Source organism: Verruconis gallopava, assembly GCF_000836295.1.
Source record: "Verruconis gallopava strain CBS 43764 unplaced genomic scaffold supercont1.1, whole genome shotgun sequence".
Taxonomy (NCBI): domain Eukaryota; kingdom Fungi; phylum Ascomycota; class Dothideomycetes; order Venturiales; family Sympoventuriaceae; genus Verruconis; species Verruconis gallopava.
The window spans coordinates 412880-429873 of record NW_015622137.1 but is presented as its reverse complement, the minus strand read 5'-3'; the positions used below and the strand labels follow the sequence as shown (position 1 = coordinate 429873).

At 54.3% G+C, this 16994-nt stretch overlaps 4 protein-coding genes across 6 annotated transcripts; 2 read left to right on the top strand and 2 right to left on the bottom strand.

Annotated features, from left to right (window-relative positions):
* Positions 1-127: 127 nt before the first annotated feature.
* PV09_00168 lies at positions 128-6239 on the bottom strand. 3 transcript variants are annotated; one of them, XM_016352855.1, is made up of 5 exons: positions 5388-6239; positions 2098-5028; positions 1244-2015; positions 1032-1163; positions 128-974 (listed from the first exon to the last, which is right to left on the bottom strand). In XM_016352855.1, the coding sequence occupies exons 1-5, from the start codon at positions 5859-5861 to the stop codon at positions 649-651; spliced, it is 4635 nt and encodes a 1544-aa protein (XP_016219112.1). In that variant the 5' UTR covers positions 5862-6239; the 3' UTR covers positions 128-648. The 3 variants fall into 3 exon arrangements, with proteins under 3 accessions (XP_016219112.1, XP_016219111.1, XP_016219113.1); XM_016352854.1 differs by having other exon boundaries at positions 128-1163; XM_016352856.1 differs by having other exon boundaries at positions 128-1163; positions 2098-6239.
* Positions 6240-8940: 2701 nt separating this feature from the next.
* Positions 8941-11526, top strand: PV09_00167 (uncharacterized protein). Its single transcript, XM_016352853.1, has one exon. It carries the CDS (start codon positions 9149-9151, stop codon positions 11411-11413), a length of 2265 nt encoding a protein of 754 aa, XP_016219110.1. The 5' UTR covers positions 8941-9148; the 3' UTR covers positions 11414-11526.
* A 1448-nt stretch (positions 11527-12974) lies between these two features.
* On the top strand, positions 12975-15722 carry PV09_00166 (uncharacterized protein). Its single transcript, XM_016352852.1, has 4 exons — positions 12975-13158; positions 13228-14764; positions 14869-14994; positions 15060-15722. The coding sequence occupies exons 1-4, from the start codon at positions 13094-13096 to the stop codon at positions 15084-15086; spliced, it is 1755 nt and encodes a 584-aa protein (XP_016219109.1). The 5' UTR covers positions 12975-13093; the 3' UTR covers positions 15087-15722.
* PV09_00165 (uncharacterized protein) lies at positions 15511-16898 on the bottom strand (the record flags this gene model as incomplete). Its single annotated transcript, XM_016352851.1, has 2 exons — positions 15511-15827; positions 15968-16898. The coding sequence occupies 2 exons, from the start codon at positions 16896-16898 to the stop codon at positions 15511-15513; spliced, it is 1248 nt and encodes a 415-aa protein (XP_016219108.1).
* Positions 16899-16994: the final 96 nt, after the last annotated feature.

The following is a 16994-nucleotide window of genomic DNA, read 5'->3' as shown; positions in this document are numbered from 1 at the left end:
ATAGTCGGACAATCGTTCCAGCACAAGCTCGCGCCCTCAGATAGTCACTGTCTGCATTCCGTAAGGCGTTGGATTGTCGAATCCTAGGCCACAGCGGGACGAGCACCACGGTCACAACGTATTGAATTTTGTCTTCAGGTTGAACAAATGGGAACATGACGCAACTAAGTCTATATGTACAAAAGCAATTCCATTTCTCCCCTAGTTCTCCTTTTCCTCCCAGTCGTCCTGCCTAATCCAAAGGACAACAGCTTTGCTATTACTGCAATCGCTAATGGGGAGTTGGTGTGCGTACGCTCGCGCTCGAAAAGCTAAACAAAACACAAGTGAAAGAGTTTGCAAAGATGCAGCCCTAGTAGCGACTTAAGAAACGCCGCCCACATGATGTTGATGAGTAATTGCAATGAACAGAAGGAAAGGGGCGTCCCAGTCGGCCCACCATACAGCAACAAAAGAGCCAAGCGATAGCAAAATCCAGAACATGTGGACGGGCCGGTTAAGCAGATCAACAGCAAAATGAATGGATGGAAAACAAAACCTTGGGTGTGGGGTATGCAGGGTCGTCATCAACTGCTCCTCTAAAAACTGGGATCATAAAACGCATTATAGCAACCTTTTTGTTGTTGCTCTTCTGTTCTCGCTCCTCCTTTACTTTTCGACGCTTCGCTCGCTTGCTCGCGTCAGCCTCCGTTTCCACCGTTCCGTGAGTGGGAGGTTGCTTGGGCTGCCAATCGATTGCTCCGTGTTCTCGGCATCACGCAGCCCGGACCTAGACTGGCTACTTTCGAGACGCATAAGCCTGTTCGCCGACGTAAAGTCATTGCTAGCCTCGAATGAAGGCCGAATCTTGTCCATGGACATTCTGGCACGGTCGAACGACGGCCTCGATCGATGCGACGTTTCTCTCGTTGCCGCTGGCATCAGAGGCTTGTCTAGTGTGTCCATAGCGCCGGTCGTTGGTTGTGCAACAGATCCTTGGCGGGTAGGATCAGCGTCGAACGTTACATACGTGTAGTTGGAGCCGTCACTACCTGTCTGTGTACGTGTGTGGTTTGTCGTAGCGGTGGGAGCGACTGAAGGAGGATAGATAGGCCGCATGTCGTCCGAAAGATTGCCAGGCATGCGTTTCCGTCCACGTCCCTCGGGAGCATCCTCCGCGCCAACTGTGGGTCCAGGTTAGTTCGAACTCATCTCACATAGCTGTGTCTCAGCCTGCCGCACAGCGAACATGAAAAGGACTCACCTGGAGAATCGTCTTCGGAGCTAGCTAGAGACTTCAGCTTATCTTTGTCATCGGGCGACGGCGGTATCAGTGTGTCGACGTCTTTCAGATAGTCGAATTTGCCCTGAGTTACTTGCTCTCGTATGATGTCTACGTCTCTCGGAAAGTAAATCTTCTGAATTGCCTTAACACAGAAGCGCGGCAGAAGGCAGAGGATGACCGTCACGAGGATATACGCCCAGAAATCCAGAAGACCATACACCTGGGCAGCGGCACCGTAGAATGTGAAGCCAACGGTGAATGATGTGTATACACCAGTCCAAAACCAGATGAGGAGGATGGAGATGGTAACAATGAGCAGAGTCAACCAGTCCCAGCGATATGTGTTGTTCAGGACGTACAAGTTGACCGTGACGACGGCGGCTGTCGCAATGAAGACGCCCATGCGACTGGTGTCGCTGACATCCAGACCGTTTTCAGTAAGGAAATTTGCTGGTGAAAAAAGAAGGTATCCCATGAAGAACACCATCAAAGATTGGTATACGCCGTCGACCATGTACAACCAGAATTTAGGCTGCGTCCATTCGAGGCGCTCAATGCCACGCGTGTAAAGCTGCGGAACGGCAAGGGAGACCTTGTCGTCGACATCCTGATCGAACACACCCATGAGGATGACGGGTAGAGAGGTAAAGGCTAAGTTGTACATGATGATGTACGAGTAATCGTAGATATAGACGCAGTCAAAGTTCGAATAAATCTGGTACCAGAACAGGGCGAAGGTCCACACCAAGTTCTAACGCAGTCATCAGCACAACACTCAAAAAGAAAGGAGACAAGAGAAACACTATTGAATAGAAACGAGGGTTTGCACGTACCTTGTAGAAGAAGTTGGCAATCGTCTCGGCCAACCGTCTGTACGACCACCGACCATGCACCAAAACAAGTCTTGTCAAGAACCTGAACTGTGCAATCGCAAAGTCGGATGACATGACAGCCTGACGACCCTCTTCACCAGCGATGCCAACGCCAACATGCGCCTTTTGGATCATAGCAACGTCGTTGGCGCCGTCGCCGATCGACAAAGTGAGGCAGTCCAATCCGTTCTTGACCATCTCAACAACGGCAGCCTTCTGAGCGGGGCTGACACGGCAACAAAGCACCGCACGGCACTGTTTGCAGAGCAACAAGAACTTCTGACGTAGTGTGTCGTCGAGACACAACTTGAGCGACTCGCCGTCGATGACAAGCGCGTGCGTTGGCGGTGGGGGCTGGTGCTGCGTCTGTGCAGCCTTGAGCTCCTCGTCTGACCCCGTCATGCCAAACAGCTGCAGGTTCTTGTCGAGCTCTGCCTCGGCCGTTTGCAAGCTCTCATCCTTGATGTCGATTACAATCAGGTCCATGTCGTTGTTGAGCAGATTACACGAGAAGCCAATGTTGATGGCTGTCTCAACCTTGTCGCCTGTCAGCACCCATAGCTTTATACCTGCCCGACCCAGCAAAGCGATGGCGTCTGGAACTCCGTCTTGAAGCCTGTCCTCAATGGCAGTGCCGCCAAGAAGCATGAGCTCCTGCTCGATCTTTTCGGCGACAAGCTCCTGCTTCTCTTCGCGGTCAACGACGGACTGCGAAGCCTCTGCGTACTCACGCGCCCATGTTTGATACTCCTCTTCCGAGAGCTCTCGCTGCGCAATGCATAGCGTACGCAAACCTTCGCGAGCGAACATCTCGAGATGCTCGGCTGTCGTCTGCCTGAGCTCGCGTTGCTCACCCTTCTTGAGGCGACCATAGATGATGCTGTCGGCTCCCTTGCAAAACAGGACGATCTTGTTGTCCGGCATGCGAACGATGACGCTCATCCTCTTCCTTGTCGAGTTAAACTCGATCATGTCCAGGACCGTGTACGTCTGCTCCGTCCCGAGCACGTCGATGATGAACTTGTCATCCAGTTTGCGCAGCATGGTGAAACCAACGTCCCTAGCTGTGCCCACGAGCGCGGATTCGTCGGGCGACTGAGCCTTGTACTCTATCTTTGACCGACCATCCACCGTACTGATAGATGGGACGACGCTGTGGCAAAGAGCCAAGGCGAGCATGAATCGCTTGTTGGCCGCCTGCTGCTCTGGTGCGTCTGAGTTGGCCATGTCCGCGATGAAGTCGGGAGCCACGAAACTCATCTCGTCCTTGAACAGGTATGGGTTGGCATAGAGCTCGTCCATCTTCTGGAGCATGAGCTCCTTATCCTCCGCAATCTGCTTTCGCGCTTTCGCACCCTCAACTTCGACATCTATGCCCTGCCGTCGCTGCATTCCGGCCAGAGCCTCTGTGTAAGCCTCGCCGTAGGGCACGCCATTGACGGTGCACTTCTTGAACTCCATGACGTTTTGGGTTAGCGTTCCCGTCTTGTCGGAAAATATGTACTCGATCTGGCCCAGGTCGTCCGAAATGTTCCACGTCTTGGGTGTGCACGGGTAGTCGAGCTTCTCGTAGTACATGAGCACGTCGCTGTAGATGAAGATGGCTTGCAGTGTGCGGATGATCTCCAGAGTAATGTACAGCGAAATGGGCACCAAGTTTTGGAACAGGATGATGGCTGCCCAGAACGTGATAAAGCCGTCGAGGCCGGCGTGATTGTTACCGTACGATCCGAACTCGAACAGCTTGTGGGAGGTGTCAGGCTTGCTCCACGCCACTCCCTGCACGATGGCAGCAATCAGGCACATGAAGAACAGGATGATAAAGTTGTAGATGACGTTCCAATTGAGATCTTTTGAAATCTTGGCACGCTTGCTTGGCGTGATGCCCGAGTTAAGCATGATCTTGGTCTCCGCGCCTGTGAAGACGACAACTCCGAGGACCCATTCAGTGTTGCGTATGGAACTGCCGCGGGGTAAAAGGTTGTTAATTGCGATGGGCTCCGCCATGTCCCGTCCCGAGTGATGGTCGTACCACTTCATAACGGCGGTGTAGCCATAAAGGTTAGCCTGAGGACCTTCGCTCTCGATCACAAACTCGGCCCTTTCACAATCCCTGGCGTGTCGGACTTTTCTACTGCACAGCAGCGCGTTTCGCAGCTTGAGGTTGGTTTCGCCGTCGAGATTTTTGGTTTCGATGTAGCAGGCGCCCTCGGGATCCGCGGTGGATAGCACGACGACGTCGGCTGGTACCTCTTCGTTCTCGTACAAGCGAACAAAGTCACCAACCTTGACATTTTTCCACGTGTCTTGGTGGAAGCGTGCCTTGCCCGACACCTCTCGGTGCGGGTTTAATATATCGCCCGTGTATCTTGCGGGCGGCTGGTGCGTGCCAGACGGTGCAACAACAGGTTCCACGTCTGGAAATGGCTCTTTCACCTCATGATCGACAGAAGGCTGCTGGCCAGGTAGTGGAGAAGGGACTGGCGTCATCTGGATGGCATCGCGATCCTCAACACCGGTATGGAAGGAGGGGTCCGAGAAGAGACTTTCCCTGCGTGTAGCTATCGACGGCCGCGAGGCATCCACACCACGCTCGGCGTACGACTTTCCCCTCTCACCCTCGGCCGTCTTCTTTGACTTGATCAGGTGCCACACCCACTTGATGGCGCGCGTGTTCGCTTTCTTGAAGCGTCTCCATAGCGAGACCTGCTCATTCGTCACGTTGACATTGTCCCAGTCAATCAGTCGGTGGACCGGGGCGTTGTTCAGCTCAGCGTCCAGCATTGTCCTCCTCCAATCTTCAATTCCATCTTTAAACGCCGTGATCGTCAGGATGACGATCAAGGGCACCGCGTTCAGTGCAGGATTGGCCACGCCAAAGATACTAAAGATCTGTTGCACAGGTTACCACGATTAGCATTCTCCTTTATCTTCGCCTTCAGAAGATATACGGATTCAGAGTCATTCGTTTCTTCTTCTCTTTTTCTATCTAGCAGCGGGTATCGTTGCAATGTGAGACGTCGAAACTCGCGTTTCAATCGACTCGATTCGTGTTCACAAACTAGAAAATGGACAGAAGACCGTAAACGATAGGTGCGTAATGTGCAACATGGCGAGCTCGGTAGGATGGGCCGAGTCGAACTTGCCGTCGAAGGAAAACAGAGCCGGGAAACAGCTGTGGGCAAGGGAGAAGACGCAGAAGAGGAATAGAGAAAGAGAGAGAGAGGAGGTGGGGGAGGGCAACAACTTACACCGAGAATAACAATGAACAAAAAGTACACGTTGGCAATGTTGTGAAATTGGAACCACAGGTTCTTGGGCACAAACGAGATGGGGGTGTACTTTGCCGTGCGTATCTTGTTGCGGGCGTAGTGAGCTCGCGGATGGCCGTTCTCGTCGAGGGCGTCGGCGGGCAAGGGAAGGTTGAAAAAGATGCGCCTGCCGTTGTCTTCCTTTTCATCCGTGTCTTCTCCGTCGTCGCCGTCGCCTTTCTGCAGCTCCGGGTCGCCGCCGGCGCTGCCGTCCAGAGTGCTGGTCTTGGACTGCCGTTTCTTCTCGATGGAGCCGACTCGGCGGTGCGCGCGGGCGATGAGCGACTGTCTCTTCTTCTCGCCCTTTGCGCCAGCGGCACGGTGGGTGGCCCAGCGCAGACGCTGCGACTTCCGAGGCGGCGTCGCGCCCTCCGCGTCGTGGTTGTGGTCGCCGGTCTGGTCGGCATCGGCCATGGCTAGCGAGTCGACCCCTGAGGGTTCAGAGGCGAGCTTGGGGTCTGTCGATGCGCTGAAGACAGGTGGGCAGTCGGGGCAGTTGGTCGAAGCGAGGAGGGAAGAAGAGAAGGAGGGAGGGAGGAAGGCGAGAGCGAGGAGACTGGAGCAGGTCAAGCTGTCATCAAGGCGGATCTCCTGGAGTCAAACAAGGCCTGGGCCGGGACGGGAGGGGAACGGCAAGCAGGGCAACAATTGCGATGGGATTTTGGAAGCCGAAGAGCACAGGTGGCTGTGCGTGCTGAAGCCAGGCGAATACGCAGGTGTCGATGGGAGAGGAAGCGGTGGTGGGCGGGATGCTGTGGAGGATGATGTTCGGACAGCGCTGGAACATGTAAGACATTCTTCACACATTGCCGTCGTAGCAAGCAAACGGGCCGGGGCAGAGCACCAGCCGCAAGCACTAGGGGGGGGGCCCAGCAGCAGACCAGCGAGCCAGCAGCGGACCAGTGAGCCAGCAGCCCTTCCCGGCTCGCTCGGGGTTAGCTAGCGTGCCCCCCAGTGTTTAATAAGCAAAGGGAAAAATACGGGCGCCAGTAGGGAAGGGCAACAGGCAGAAAAAAAAAAAAATAAAACTGGAATAAACATGAACGTAAACTGACCCCAAGTGCCCAGCGGTACATGGACTAAATACGTACGTCCTGAGCAATTCGTGGAAACAGCATGACTGCGTTCCTTTGTGTGTCTCTTATCTCGCTCATGACTGCTTCCACCACTCTTCTTGCTGCCATCCTCACAGCCTCTCCCCTCCCCTCCCCCCTTTTTCACGCTTCCCCCATCTCTGCTGCAATGCCAAGCTGAAGCGGAACTACGCGGGATCTGTAGATTGCGCGCTTCGCATGCGACAGAGCGAAAATTGCAACGACAGGACGTGTGCTACGCCGCAGACAGCTGGGCGGCGAAGACGAGTGCGGCGCCGTAAGATGAGCTCGATCTGTCTGACCCGCTTACTGGCTGTGCATATGTGCGAACGTGAGAGTGTGTTTTGTGTGTGCGTGTGTCTGTGTCTGTGTGCGAGTGTGAATGTCTGAGTAGTGCTTGTTCGTGCTGAGCGCTCATCCCCCATGGCCCCCGCAGAGCTGCGAATCTGATACTCGTTCTCTATCCATCTCCTGCGCTACTTTCGCTGCGATCCGTCCAGCGATCTGGTAATCTAATCTCCCATCTCCCACCACGAGGTGCACAGGTGGACGAGATTACCACCACGGTCCAGATGACGGAGCCACACTCCAGCTGCACCCCGGCCAATCCCATGCGTGTTGGATGCACGTTCACTTCCGTCGAATGCTGTCAGCAAGCGACCCCGTCTAAGAATCTGTCCAACGGTGCCAGCCAATGGCAGGCAAACAGTGCGTGGTGGCTCTTCCTGCCCAACCACGGCCAGCGAGGCGGTTCGGCCTCACATCTGCGCGTTTCCGCCTTTCGTCCCAAATAAGCACGAGGGCGGACTCGCGCCGTCGAAGAACGGCCCAAGCAGGAAGGCCAAAACAAAAAGGATGCGTTGCCGTTCAAACCGAGCACGAGGGCGGGTCCCGCCCTTGCTCTGCACGACTGAGCAGGAAGTGGATGCTTCCGTTCGGCGTCCGAAATTCACTGTTGGAGCCACATTTCAAAACTTTCTGTCGTCTCGGATCGTTTGATGCCATTCATCCGCGCGACGGCGCGCGAAAGGCTCATGGTAGCGTGCGCCCCTGCCGACCTGTGCGCGGGCGGATGGGTTGTGTCGTGTCGTCGTGTCTATTCCCAAGTTGGGCCCGCCTTTCAAGCCCACAGTTTGGTTTGTGCCCCTGCCCTTCGCTCTTCGCTGAACGAGCCGGTAGCGGGTCTATCACGTACGTACATGCTGGGGCCGGCAAAGGGACGAGACAAGCTTGTTGCAGTTTGGGAGTACACGCCCGCGCTGGTACTCCGTTTCCTCATCTCATGTACACGTAGTGACGATGTCCCTTGGACACGCCCCGCTCGAGGCGCAGACAAAAGGGGCCCCGGAGAGAAGGCCCCCAAGGCTTGACCACACCGCGTCCATGAACAGCAGAAAGAAAAAAAACGGGCAGTAGCAAGTGTGTAAAGATACGACAAAAATGAGTGATGACGAGCACAGCATGCCTTGGCCAATTTCGCCTGTCCGCGTTCGTGGCCAGGGCTCAGCCGACTGGAGACGAGGCTGCCCCAAACGCGGCTCACCCTTAAACCAAAGAAGAAAATCAAAGAAGCCTGTCGTTATTTCTAAGCGGGCGCCAGATGGGCCGGCTTACCCGCAGAACGGCAAGGCTGCCCGCGTACGAGAGGAAGCGTCGTCACTCGAAAAACTGGAATAGTCGGTTGCCCGCCACCCTCACGGCCACTACTCGCGCTACCGCTGATGGCCCAGGCTCGGCGCCGACGTGTGAGAGCAGCCACCGACCGGACAGACCGCATTTCCGATTGCTTCCAATAATCCGTAGCAGTGTCCAGCTGTCCACTGGGATATCCCATTCAACCTCGTTGACGCCCTTTCTCTTCTCCTCTCTCTTGCGCACCAATCTACTTTGTCGGCACGTGCATTCCCTGGGTGTCGCCTGCATCCCATTCGCTTCGGCGTTTGGAGGGGCTCCATAACTAGACCCTCTTTCTCTCTCTCTCTTCTCCACGCACAGGCAAATTAGGAGGGAGAGAGAGAGAGATTTTTGTGTGTGTGTGTGTCCGCCTGTGACCGTACGTTTCGTGTGTTTGGGCACGCTATGCCTGTCTTGAAGCATGGCAACCGCCGACGTGCAAGTACGAGCGTCAGGATGAACGATCCGGCCTGAAACGGTGTCAGCAGCTCGCTCGTCCTTTAATCCAATTCTTGACGCTGAATCCTTCCAGCCATTGCCAGCATGACGATACCTTGTCGTTCGGCACGGAACGCTTCGTGTACGTGTGGAGCATTCTATGCTGCATTTCTTGTAGCTTTATTTAGCCTGTGACGACATGCGGCTCATGTATCACGTGATCGCGTTCAACGTTCCGCACTTGCTGGGCGCGACAGCGTGAGCTCGAACTTCTTCACGCGTCGTGAATGAAATCGTGCGATTTTGTCCAGCGTCGTGGAAGCTCCCCAGCGGACGCATTTATTGTGCGCCTCCGCCGTCTTCGAGCAGCCTCTTCGTCCGGCGCAATCGATTCTCTGACGCGCTGATTGGCCGCGCAACTTTGTGAGTTCGCGGGCTTGATGCACACTCGTCTCTCACGTTCAGTCGTTTGTCTCCAGAGGGTTCGCCATCGTCATGTCAAAGCAGAACTCGACGGGTAACCGCAGCATTACTGATTGGTTCAAGCCTAATCCCACCATCGCGGCGGCGTCGCAGCGCAGTTCAGAACTCACCCCGAGAAACGTGCCGTACTCAGTGACGACGAGAACCGATGCTCTAAACTCGCAGGATCATCCCTCAGTCAAAAGACAGCGCCTTTCAAGCGAGGGACGATGGTTGTCTCCCTCGCCGCCATCCTCGCCATCGACGCTAGTAGCAAGTAGCGCAGAAGCAGTAGATGGCGCAGCATCGGCACTAACCGATGCGAATGTATCCTTTGCCTCAATACGCTCCAACACGTCCAGCAAACGAATCACTGTTTCAAATGGAGAAGAAGTTGTGCGGGGGTCCGACACAGAGACCGACGATGACCTAGAAGATCTGGATGCGATCCTGAACAAGGGCAGACTTAAGCCCAAACCTCTCACTACAACAAGTCATTCGAACGAAAGCACTGTGCCGGCTAATGTCGTCCCGCGCCCGCAGGAGAAGAAGAGGATACACAAGTTCAACCTCGGTGCGCTGGTCGAAGAGAAGCGGCGACAGACGGCTATGGAAGTCAGGATTGCGGAAGCGCAGGCAAATTTGCACGAGGCGGGCGTGAGTGAGGACGCGGTTCGGGGAACGAAGGACATGACGCCCAAAAAGGAGACAATCAAAGCTGTGCTTGCAGAATCAAACGACGCCGAGGATGGCAGCAAGGCCCGCCGCGTCATGGACGCTCTGCAGCGGACGGAGGCATTCGAACGAGAGGACGTTTGGCATTTCTTCGAGGATCGCCCTCCTCAAAACAAACCTCGAAATCCGTTTCCGAAGATATCGCACCCGAACGCCATGCTACAGATGATATTGAATGATCCCCAACGGCGGCAGCAGGCCTTCGCCTCGGGATTCATTCAGAGGATTGCCGAAAAGATCCCCTTACCAGAGGAGCTTCTGTCCTGGCTCATGATCGAAGTGTGTCGGGAGTCGCGAGACGTTCTGGTCTTTGCGTACATTGAGACGCTGAGTCAGGCTGCGCGACCCAGTTCTGCTTTGCTGAGCGAGGAAAGTCTAAAGAGATGCTTTCAGGCGCTTGGTGTCAGGTCGGAAGCCTTGGACTTCCAGCGACCAGTACAGCACACTCGAGAACTAAAAAAGAAACAAAGCAGCGTCGCGGGCTCGAATATTGTGTTCTTTGTGCATCTGCTTCAAAAACTCTGCGTCCGACTGCCCTTGCCATCCAAAGATCTGGCCGCACATTTCCTCATCCGCTCCTCGTTTGACCAAAGCATTCTCTCCTGCTCTCAGGCACGTTTCCACATCGAGCGATGCTTTAGAGACCTTCTTGATGCCTTTGCTGAAGGCCCCGAGCTAGATGAAGCCTTTTCACGGATATTAAATTCCACTTTTGAATCCGTCCAAGCCCCCTCGCTGCGCCAGCAGCTGCTCGCCGCGCTGCCAGCGTCCAGCTTCAGAGCACACCACTTCCGCCGCCTGCTTGCTGTAGCATTTGCGTTGGACAAGCGAAAATTTCTGAAGTCATCTTTGCATAATCCCGCACTAACGGCGCGCATGCTCTTGCTCTTTGAGGCGTCGTCCCCGCTACGCGTCACCTCATCGACGGACTACAGCGAGCTGCGCGCCCGTCTCTCCATGCTCGACGTGGCCATAGACGTCGGCTTCTCTGACTTTGCATTTCTCGATCAAGAGACAGGCGGCGACAGCAGTGACAGGAGGCAAGTGGAGAAGAAGTTCAATCAAGGCATTGACAGACTCGCAAACGCGGTTCGCGACCTCACGGCGCGAATCGTCGACGCAGGAGCGGCGCACATGTCCAGGACGGAAGCAAAGATATTGGCGGAGCGAGTAGCGCAGCGGTTGGAGTTTGGGGTACGCACGAGAGAGCGGCCGCCGAAGGACTGGTTTTGCGAGATCGATCGGATGAACAAGATGGCGTTCATGAAAGGGTGGATGGGGAAGAACGAGGAGACAGCACCGGAAGCTGGCGTTCCCCAGGCGAACGAGGACAGGACGAAAGTTGAGGCCTCTGTACCGCCGAAGCCAGATGACGACGGCCCAAAGGAGCCCTCTGACCCTAAGAACGACCTTTCTAACCAGAAGAGGAACGTGCTGGATGTGCAGGCACTTGAGGAGCCTCCGCAAGGCACGTTCCCCGCTCATCAGATGGCGATACGAAGCACGACTGCCGTAGCGGCAGCTAAGAAGCGCAAGAACCGGATGCTTGTTGTGCGATTCTGAGGGCCGTCGAGGCGGACACCTGGCGCTTATACACGGTAATACTATGGGTACTATGTTTGAATTATACTTTCTACGCATAGCCTGCTCAATCCGCAGCACCGCGGCGAGGCGCGACTTTTTCACTCTCTTTTTCTTTCTTTTTTCTTATTCTTTTTTCCTTTCAATCCGTCTACACGTTCTGTCACGCTCGTCCGTCGGTGATGACGGACAAAGGCCATGACTGGGATCTTGCCTTTGCACGTCTTGACAAACCACCATTTGATCTTATGTTTTTTACATGTATTGTTGCCCTTACCTTCAGTCACTACGCTGCCGATACCTCTTTCTGAAGACTCCCTCATATCACTGCTGGCGAGCCAGCAGATACTTTGCTTGGCTATTCCCTGCGCGCTCGACCTGCCCATCTTTGTCTCTTCCGCGGGCGGGGTTCAGCCGTGGAGCATCCAGCCTTTTTTTGCGGAGGAAAAGAGCGAGCAACATCCATCGGAGCTCGACTCGATTAATTCTGAGACGAAACGGCTTTGAAAGATGTAGGGCCACGTTAACTTGGCTTAATTTCATTTTAAACTTATATCAGGGCGCGTGAACGCCTCGACGACGCTGACAGTCCTGGAATCATAAGCAGGTCCGACTCTTTCCGCAAACTTTGTCCTTGCGGAGCAACCAGCCGAGTTTGCGGGCGCTACGTCTTAGTTACTAATGGGCGTTGCTCTGACGCTGAATTTGTTGTGTTCTTGTAACATGAGGTAGCACATCTTTGTACTCTCGTCAATCTGGACTATAGAATAAAACAAAATGAAAGAACAAATGGAGAGGATGTGAGGGTTTGCTCAAATTCCCGACAAGACGCCATTTATACGATTTCGGGCCAAGTCTCAGTGCATCGCTGTACTCCTGCAACGCGGTTTGTGATACGTTGAGATGATGTTTCTAGGCCCAGCATCTCGAGAAGGCTGAAGTTACTTGTCGAGATATGATTCATTTCCAACTTGAAAACCTTTCCAGGCATATTAGCTATTTAAGAAGCCTCAAGCAAACATCGAAAGGACCAAAGTGAAAGAATCATTGTCAGAGCTACTGGTCTCCCAACTGGGCACAAAGTTGGGTACGTAGAGACTGAAGTTGGTTTCAAGCCACACAACTCTCCTCAGCTTCGCAATCTCCCTCATCACGTTTGTTATGGAAGTAGCATGGGCCGCGCTAACCCTGATTTTTGGCCTCTCACTATTTCATAAGCCGGATTCCAAGTTGGAGGAGAATCATTACCACCCAGGTCACTGCCGACAGCTAGAACGGAGACGATTGAAGACTGCCCAGTGAGCTAGGCGTGACATTTCGAACGTGTATTTGGGTAGAGATCAAGTGAGCACTTGACGACAAGATTCTGGCCACTCCACGATGACGTTGCTTGGAGGTATTCAAGCGATAGATGACAGTGGAAAGCGAACGACTGTGCTGCAAGGCTGCAGACTGGTTCTAGTCCCAAAAAGGATAAGCCGAGGGCGGGGGGGGGTTCTACAAAAAGATGATGGAACATTCGGGAGCTTCGAGAATGGTCTGAGCTTGAACGACACATAAACTCAGTTCTTGTTCAATTGATTCACGCACCAGATACCCGACTGATTTGCTAACCGCTTTCCTGTGCTCGAATCATAATTTTGTATCAGTACTTTACAAACCATGGCGGAAGCTTTGAAAGCCGAAGGCAACAAGCTCTTCGCAGCCAAAGACTTTGCTGGCTCGATGTACGTACAACAGCCCAGCCTTACAAGAATCATGCGATAGCACAGGCAGAACAGCTAACCATCCTGCAGCGAAAAGTTCAGTCAAGCTATTGAGCTCGATCCTTCGAACCATGTCCTATACTCCAACAGATCTGGCTCATATGCCTCACTAAAAGACTTCGACAAGGCACTGGAAGACGCAAACAAGACCGTTGAACTTAAGCCCGACTGGCCCAAGGGCTGGACTCGCAAAGCCGCTGCACTTCATGGCAAGGGCGATCTTCTAGGAGCGAACGACGCATACGAGGAGGCTCTTAAGCTCGATCCAAACAATGCTCAAGCAAAGGCTGGTCTGCAGTCCGTCCAACGAGCGATGGAAGCTGAGGCCGGTGCTGGTGGCCCCATGGGCGGACTAGGCAACATCTTCAACGATCCTCAGCTGATCCAGAAGCTGGCGAGCAACCCCAAGACGAGTGGTCTGCTTGCAGATCAGGCGTTCATGGCCAAGCTGATGAAGATACGACAAGACCCGAAGAACATTGGCGCAGAACTCCAGGATCCTCGTATGCTGCAGGTCATGAGCGTGCTGCTAGGCATCGACATGTCGTTCGCTGACCCAAGCAAGATGCCCGGTGGCGCTGCTGGTGCCAGCAAGGAGGCTGAAGAAGATGTAGAAATGCCAGACGCTCGACCTGCTTCGCCGCCTAAACCCCAAGCAAAAGAGCCCGAAAAAGCCCCAGAACCGGAACCGGAACCAGAGCCAGAGGATGAGGAGGCGATCGCGAAGCGGGAGGCAAAGGCAAAGGCGGATGAGGAGAAGAGATTGGGCACAGGAAACTACAAGAAGCGGAATTTTGACGAGGCCATCGTCCACTACAGCAAAGCGTGGGAGCTTCACAAGGACATCACGTACTTGACGAACCTTAGTGCGGCGTACTTCGAGAAGGGCGACTACGACCAGGCTATTGAAACCTGCCAAAAAGCTATCACGGAGGGTCGCGAAGTCTTCGCGGACTTCAAACTTATCGCAAAGGCCTATGGCCGCATGGGCTCTGCCTACGAAAAGAAAGGCGATCTTGCAAATGCAATTGACAATTACCAACGCTCCCTCACTGAGCACCGCACTCCGGAAATCCTTGCCAAACTCCGCGCAGCCGAGAAGGCCAAGATCAAAGCGGAGAAAGAAGCTTACATCAACCCCGAAGAAGCCGAGAAAGCTCGTGAGTTGGGCAACGAAAAATTCAAGGCAGCAGACTGGCCTGGCGCTGTGGAAGCATACACCGAGATGATCAAGCGCGCCCCTGACGATCCTCGTGGCTACTCCAATCGTGCAGCATGCTTTATCAAGCTGCTCGCGTATCCATCCGCAGTGCAGGACTGCGACGAGGCTATCAAGCGTGACAAAAAGTTCATCCGGGCTTATCTTCGCAAGGCTCAAGCGCTCTTTGCCATGCGTGAGTACAACAAATGCCTCGACGTGTGCGAGGAAGCTTTGGAGAATGACGAGGGCGGCAAGAATGCTCGTGAGATCCAGCAACAACAGGAGAAGGCTATTCAAGCTCAGTTCGCTGCCCGAGAGGGAGAGACTGAAGAGGAAGCGATGAAGCGGATACAGAACGATCCTGAGGTAAGATATCCATCGACAATTCGCTGCCAAGTCTTTCCACGCAAGAAAAGCCGTCGATGAATCATTAGTTTATGTGCGACAGACCGCTGACTCGTGTATTCTAGATTCTGTCAATTCTACAGGATCCGGTTATGCAAACGATCCTGCAGCAAGCCAAAGGCGACCCCGCTGCTCTGCAGGAGCACATGAAGAACCCCTCAGTAAGAAGCAAGGTCCAGAAGCTTATTGCCGTAAGTACCCATTCCGTCCCGAGCTCCCATGATCGACAAAGCGCAGCTGCTAACAGATGGGCTAGGCTGGTGTGATTCGTGTGGGTCGGTAGGAGGCTTATTATCTCGGCTGTGCGAAATAATCATGCGTCTGTGTGGGGTACCCCAGATTTCTATGGATTGCTCGAGGCCGTTCCAGGTTCTCCTCCGGTCCGTTGGGCTTCTCCCTGAAAATCTGGGGTAGCGCGTAGTCTGGAGGCGTTCTCCCTGAAAAGAATTTCGTGTTTGGCAACGACACGGTGATCAATTACGCCACTCGCTTGCGAGTCTTTTCGCAAGTTTTTCTGGAACAGGCGAGAGATTACGATCGATTTCAAGCATATCGAATAAAAGGTGTTCCACTTTATTTTGTTTCTAATGGTTCTAACTTTTACAGTACCCGTACAGCCCACAAGTACAGATCAATAAACGAATGCAACTTGGATCGTGTAGATACAATGCCAAAACTCAGCACATTGACTTCTGTTGAGCAAACGGTCACGAGACACGATATGAAGAGGCCCTGCTTGATGTTCTCGAGCCTTTGCGTCCTCCCCGTGCATTTGTATTGTAGCTCTTCGCGCCTTCTGAGGCGCGTAGCTCATCTGTTGCAGTCCCCACGAATGGTGAATCAGCCTTCTTCATTGAACCTCCATCAGTGGCCCTATCAGCGTCCATAGGTGCCTTGTGGGAAGTGCCCTGTTGAATCTCGACCGCTGCGTCTTTTGCTGCGCTAGTGACGAGATCCGTAACCGCCGAGGCGATGAACGACTTCCACGATTTAGACGCGTTCTCCGCTCCGACAACGTCCCTCCCTAAATCATTCTCAGCTCCATCCGGGGCTTTTTTTTTCACGCAACTCGATTTCATGTACACTCGACGAAATTTCTCGGGGCAAGGGAACTGGGTGGGTCGAGAAGAGCGCGGATGAAGGGGATTTTGTGAGAGGGCGTACCTTCAGGCTGACGATTTCCGGGCGAGGAAGATGCATTTCCTTGGGCAGCAGCAGAACTGGCACTCCCGCCGGGGAGATTGGTATTCCTACTGTCGCCTTTCCCATCTGCAGGACCCGCTGCCGATCTTGTGGTTTCGCGATGAGATCTTGACGGTCCCGCAGTGGAGACGGTCGCCGTTGAAACACGTGGAGTTGCTGTTCCTGAGCCGCCGTCGCGGGACGACGTCAAGGCACTTGCTAGCGACCTTGCGATCGATCCTGCAGCGTTCAGCCCGTTCTTGAGGTTCAGCACGTCCTCGGCCGTCAGGCTCGAGGGAAGCGGAATGCGGTACTGGCCCGCGAGAGCTACTTGGCGCGTCCGTTCGAGGGACGATGTCAGGTCCGCACGGGGGACTTCCTCAATGGTCTCGCCGCGTCTTTGACGCTGCGCTATCCGACGCAGACGCTGGCTCTCTCGGAGCTGGTCCGCGAGAGACGGACGGGGTCCCATAGAGCTGGCGGCGGCAGCGGCGCCGGGTTGTGGGGCAGCCGTCCGTCTTCGCGCTCGAGGAGCAGACGTCGCCCGCGTGGAGGTGGATGAACTTCTTCTGTATGTCATCGTGGTCGGCCTTCGCATCTGCCTATCCTCGACTGCATCCACCCTGCTGCTGAGCGCTTGAAATTGGCGCTCCAGCCTCTCGACCCGCGTGTCGAGCGTGACAACCGGCTCTTCGAGAACGACGCTTCGCCGTTCCAATTTTCTGGGCTTCCTCCTTTCCTTTGCTTGCGTTTCACCTTTCTCGTTCCTGTTCGTCGTTGATTCTATCGTTGCTCCGTCCTGCTGTTGAGCGCTTGCACCTCCCTCGTCTATAACCTCCATCACCGCCTTCGCCTTACCTCTTCTTGGTGTTACTCGTGCTTCCGGTACTTGGCCGTATATTTCTTCGGCCATCTTGGAAACGCTCAAAGCCTCGATAGAAATGTCATTGCAGGTGCAACGGAATACAGAATGCAACAAATTGCCACGACACTTATCGTCAAGCCACTT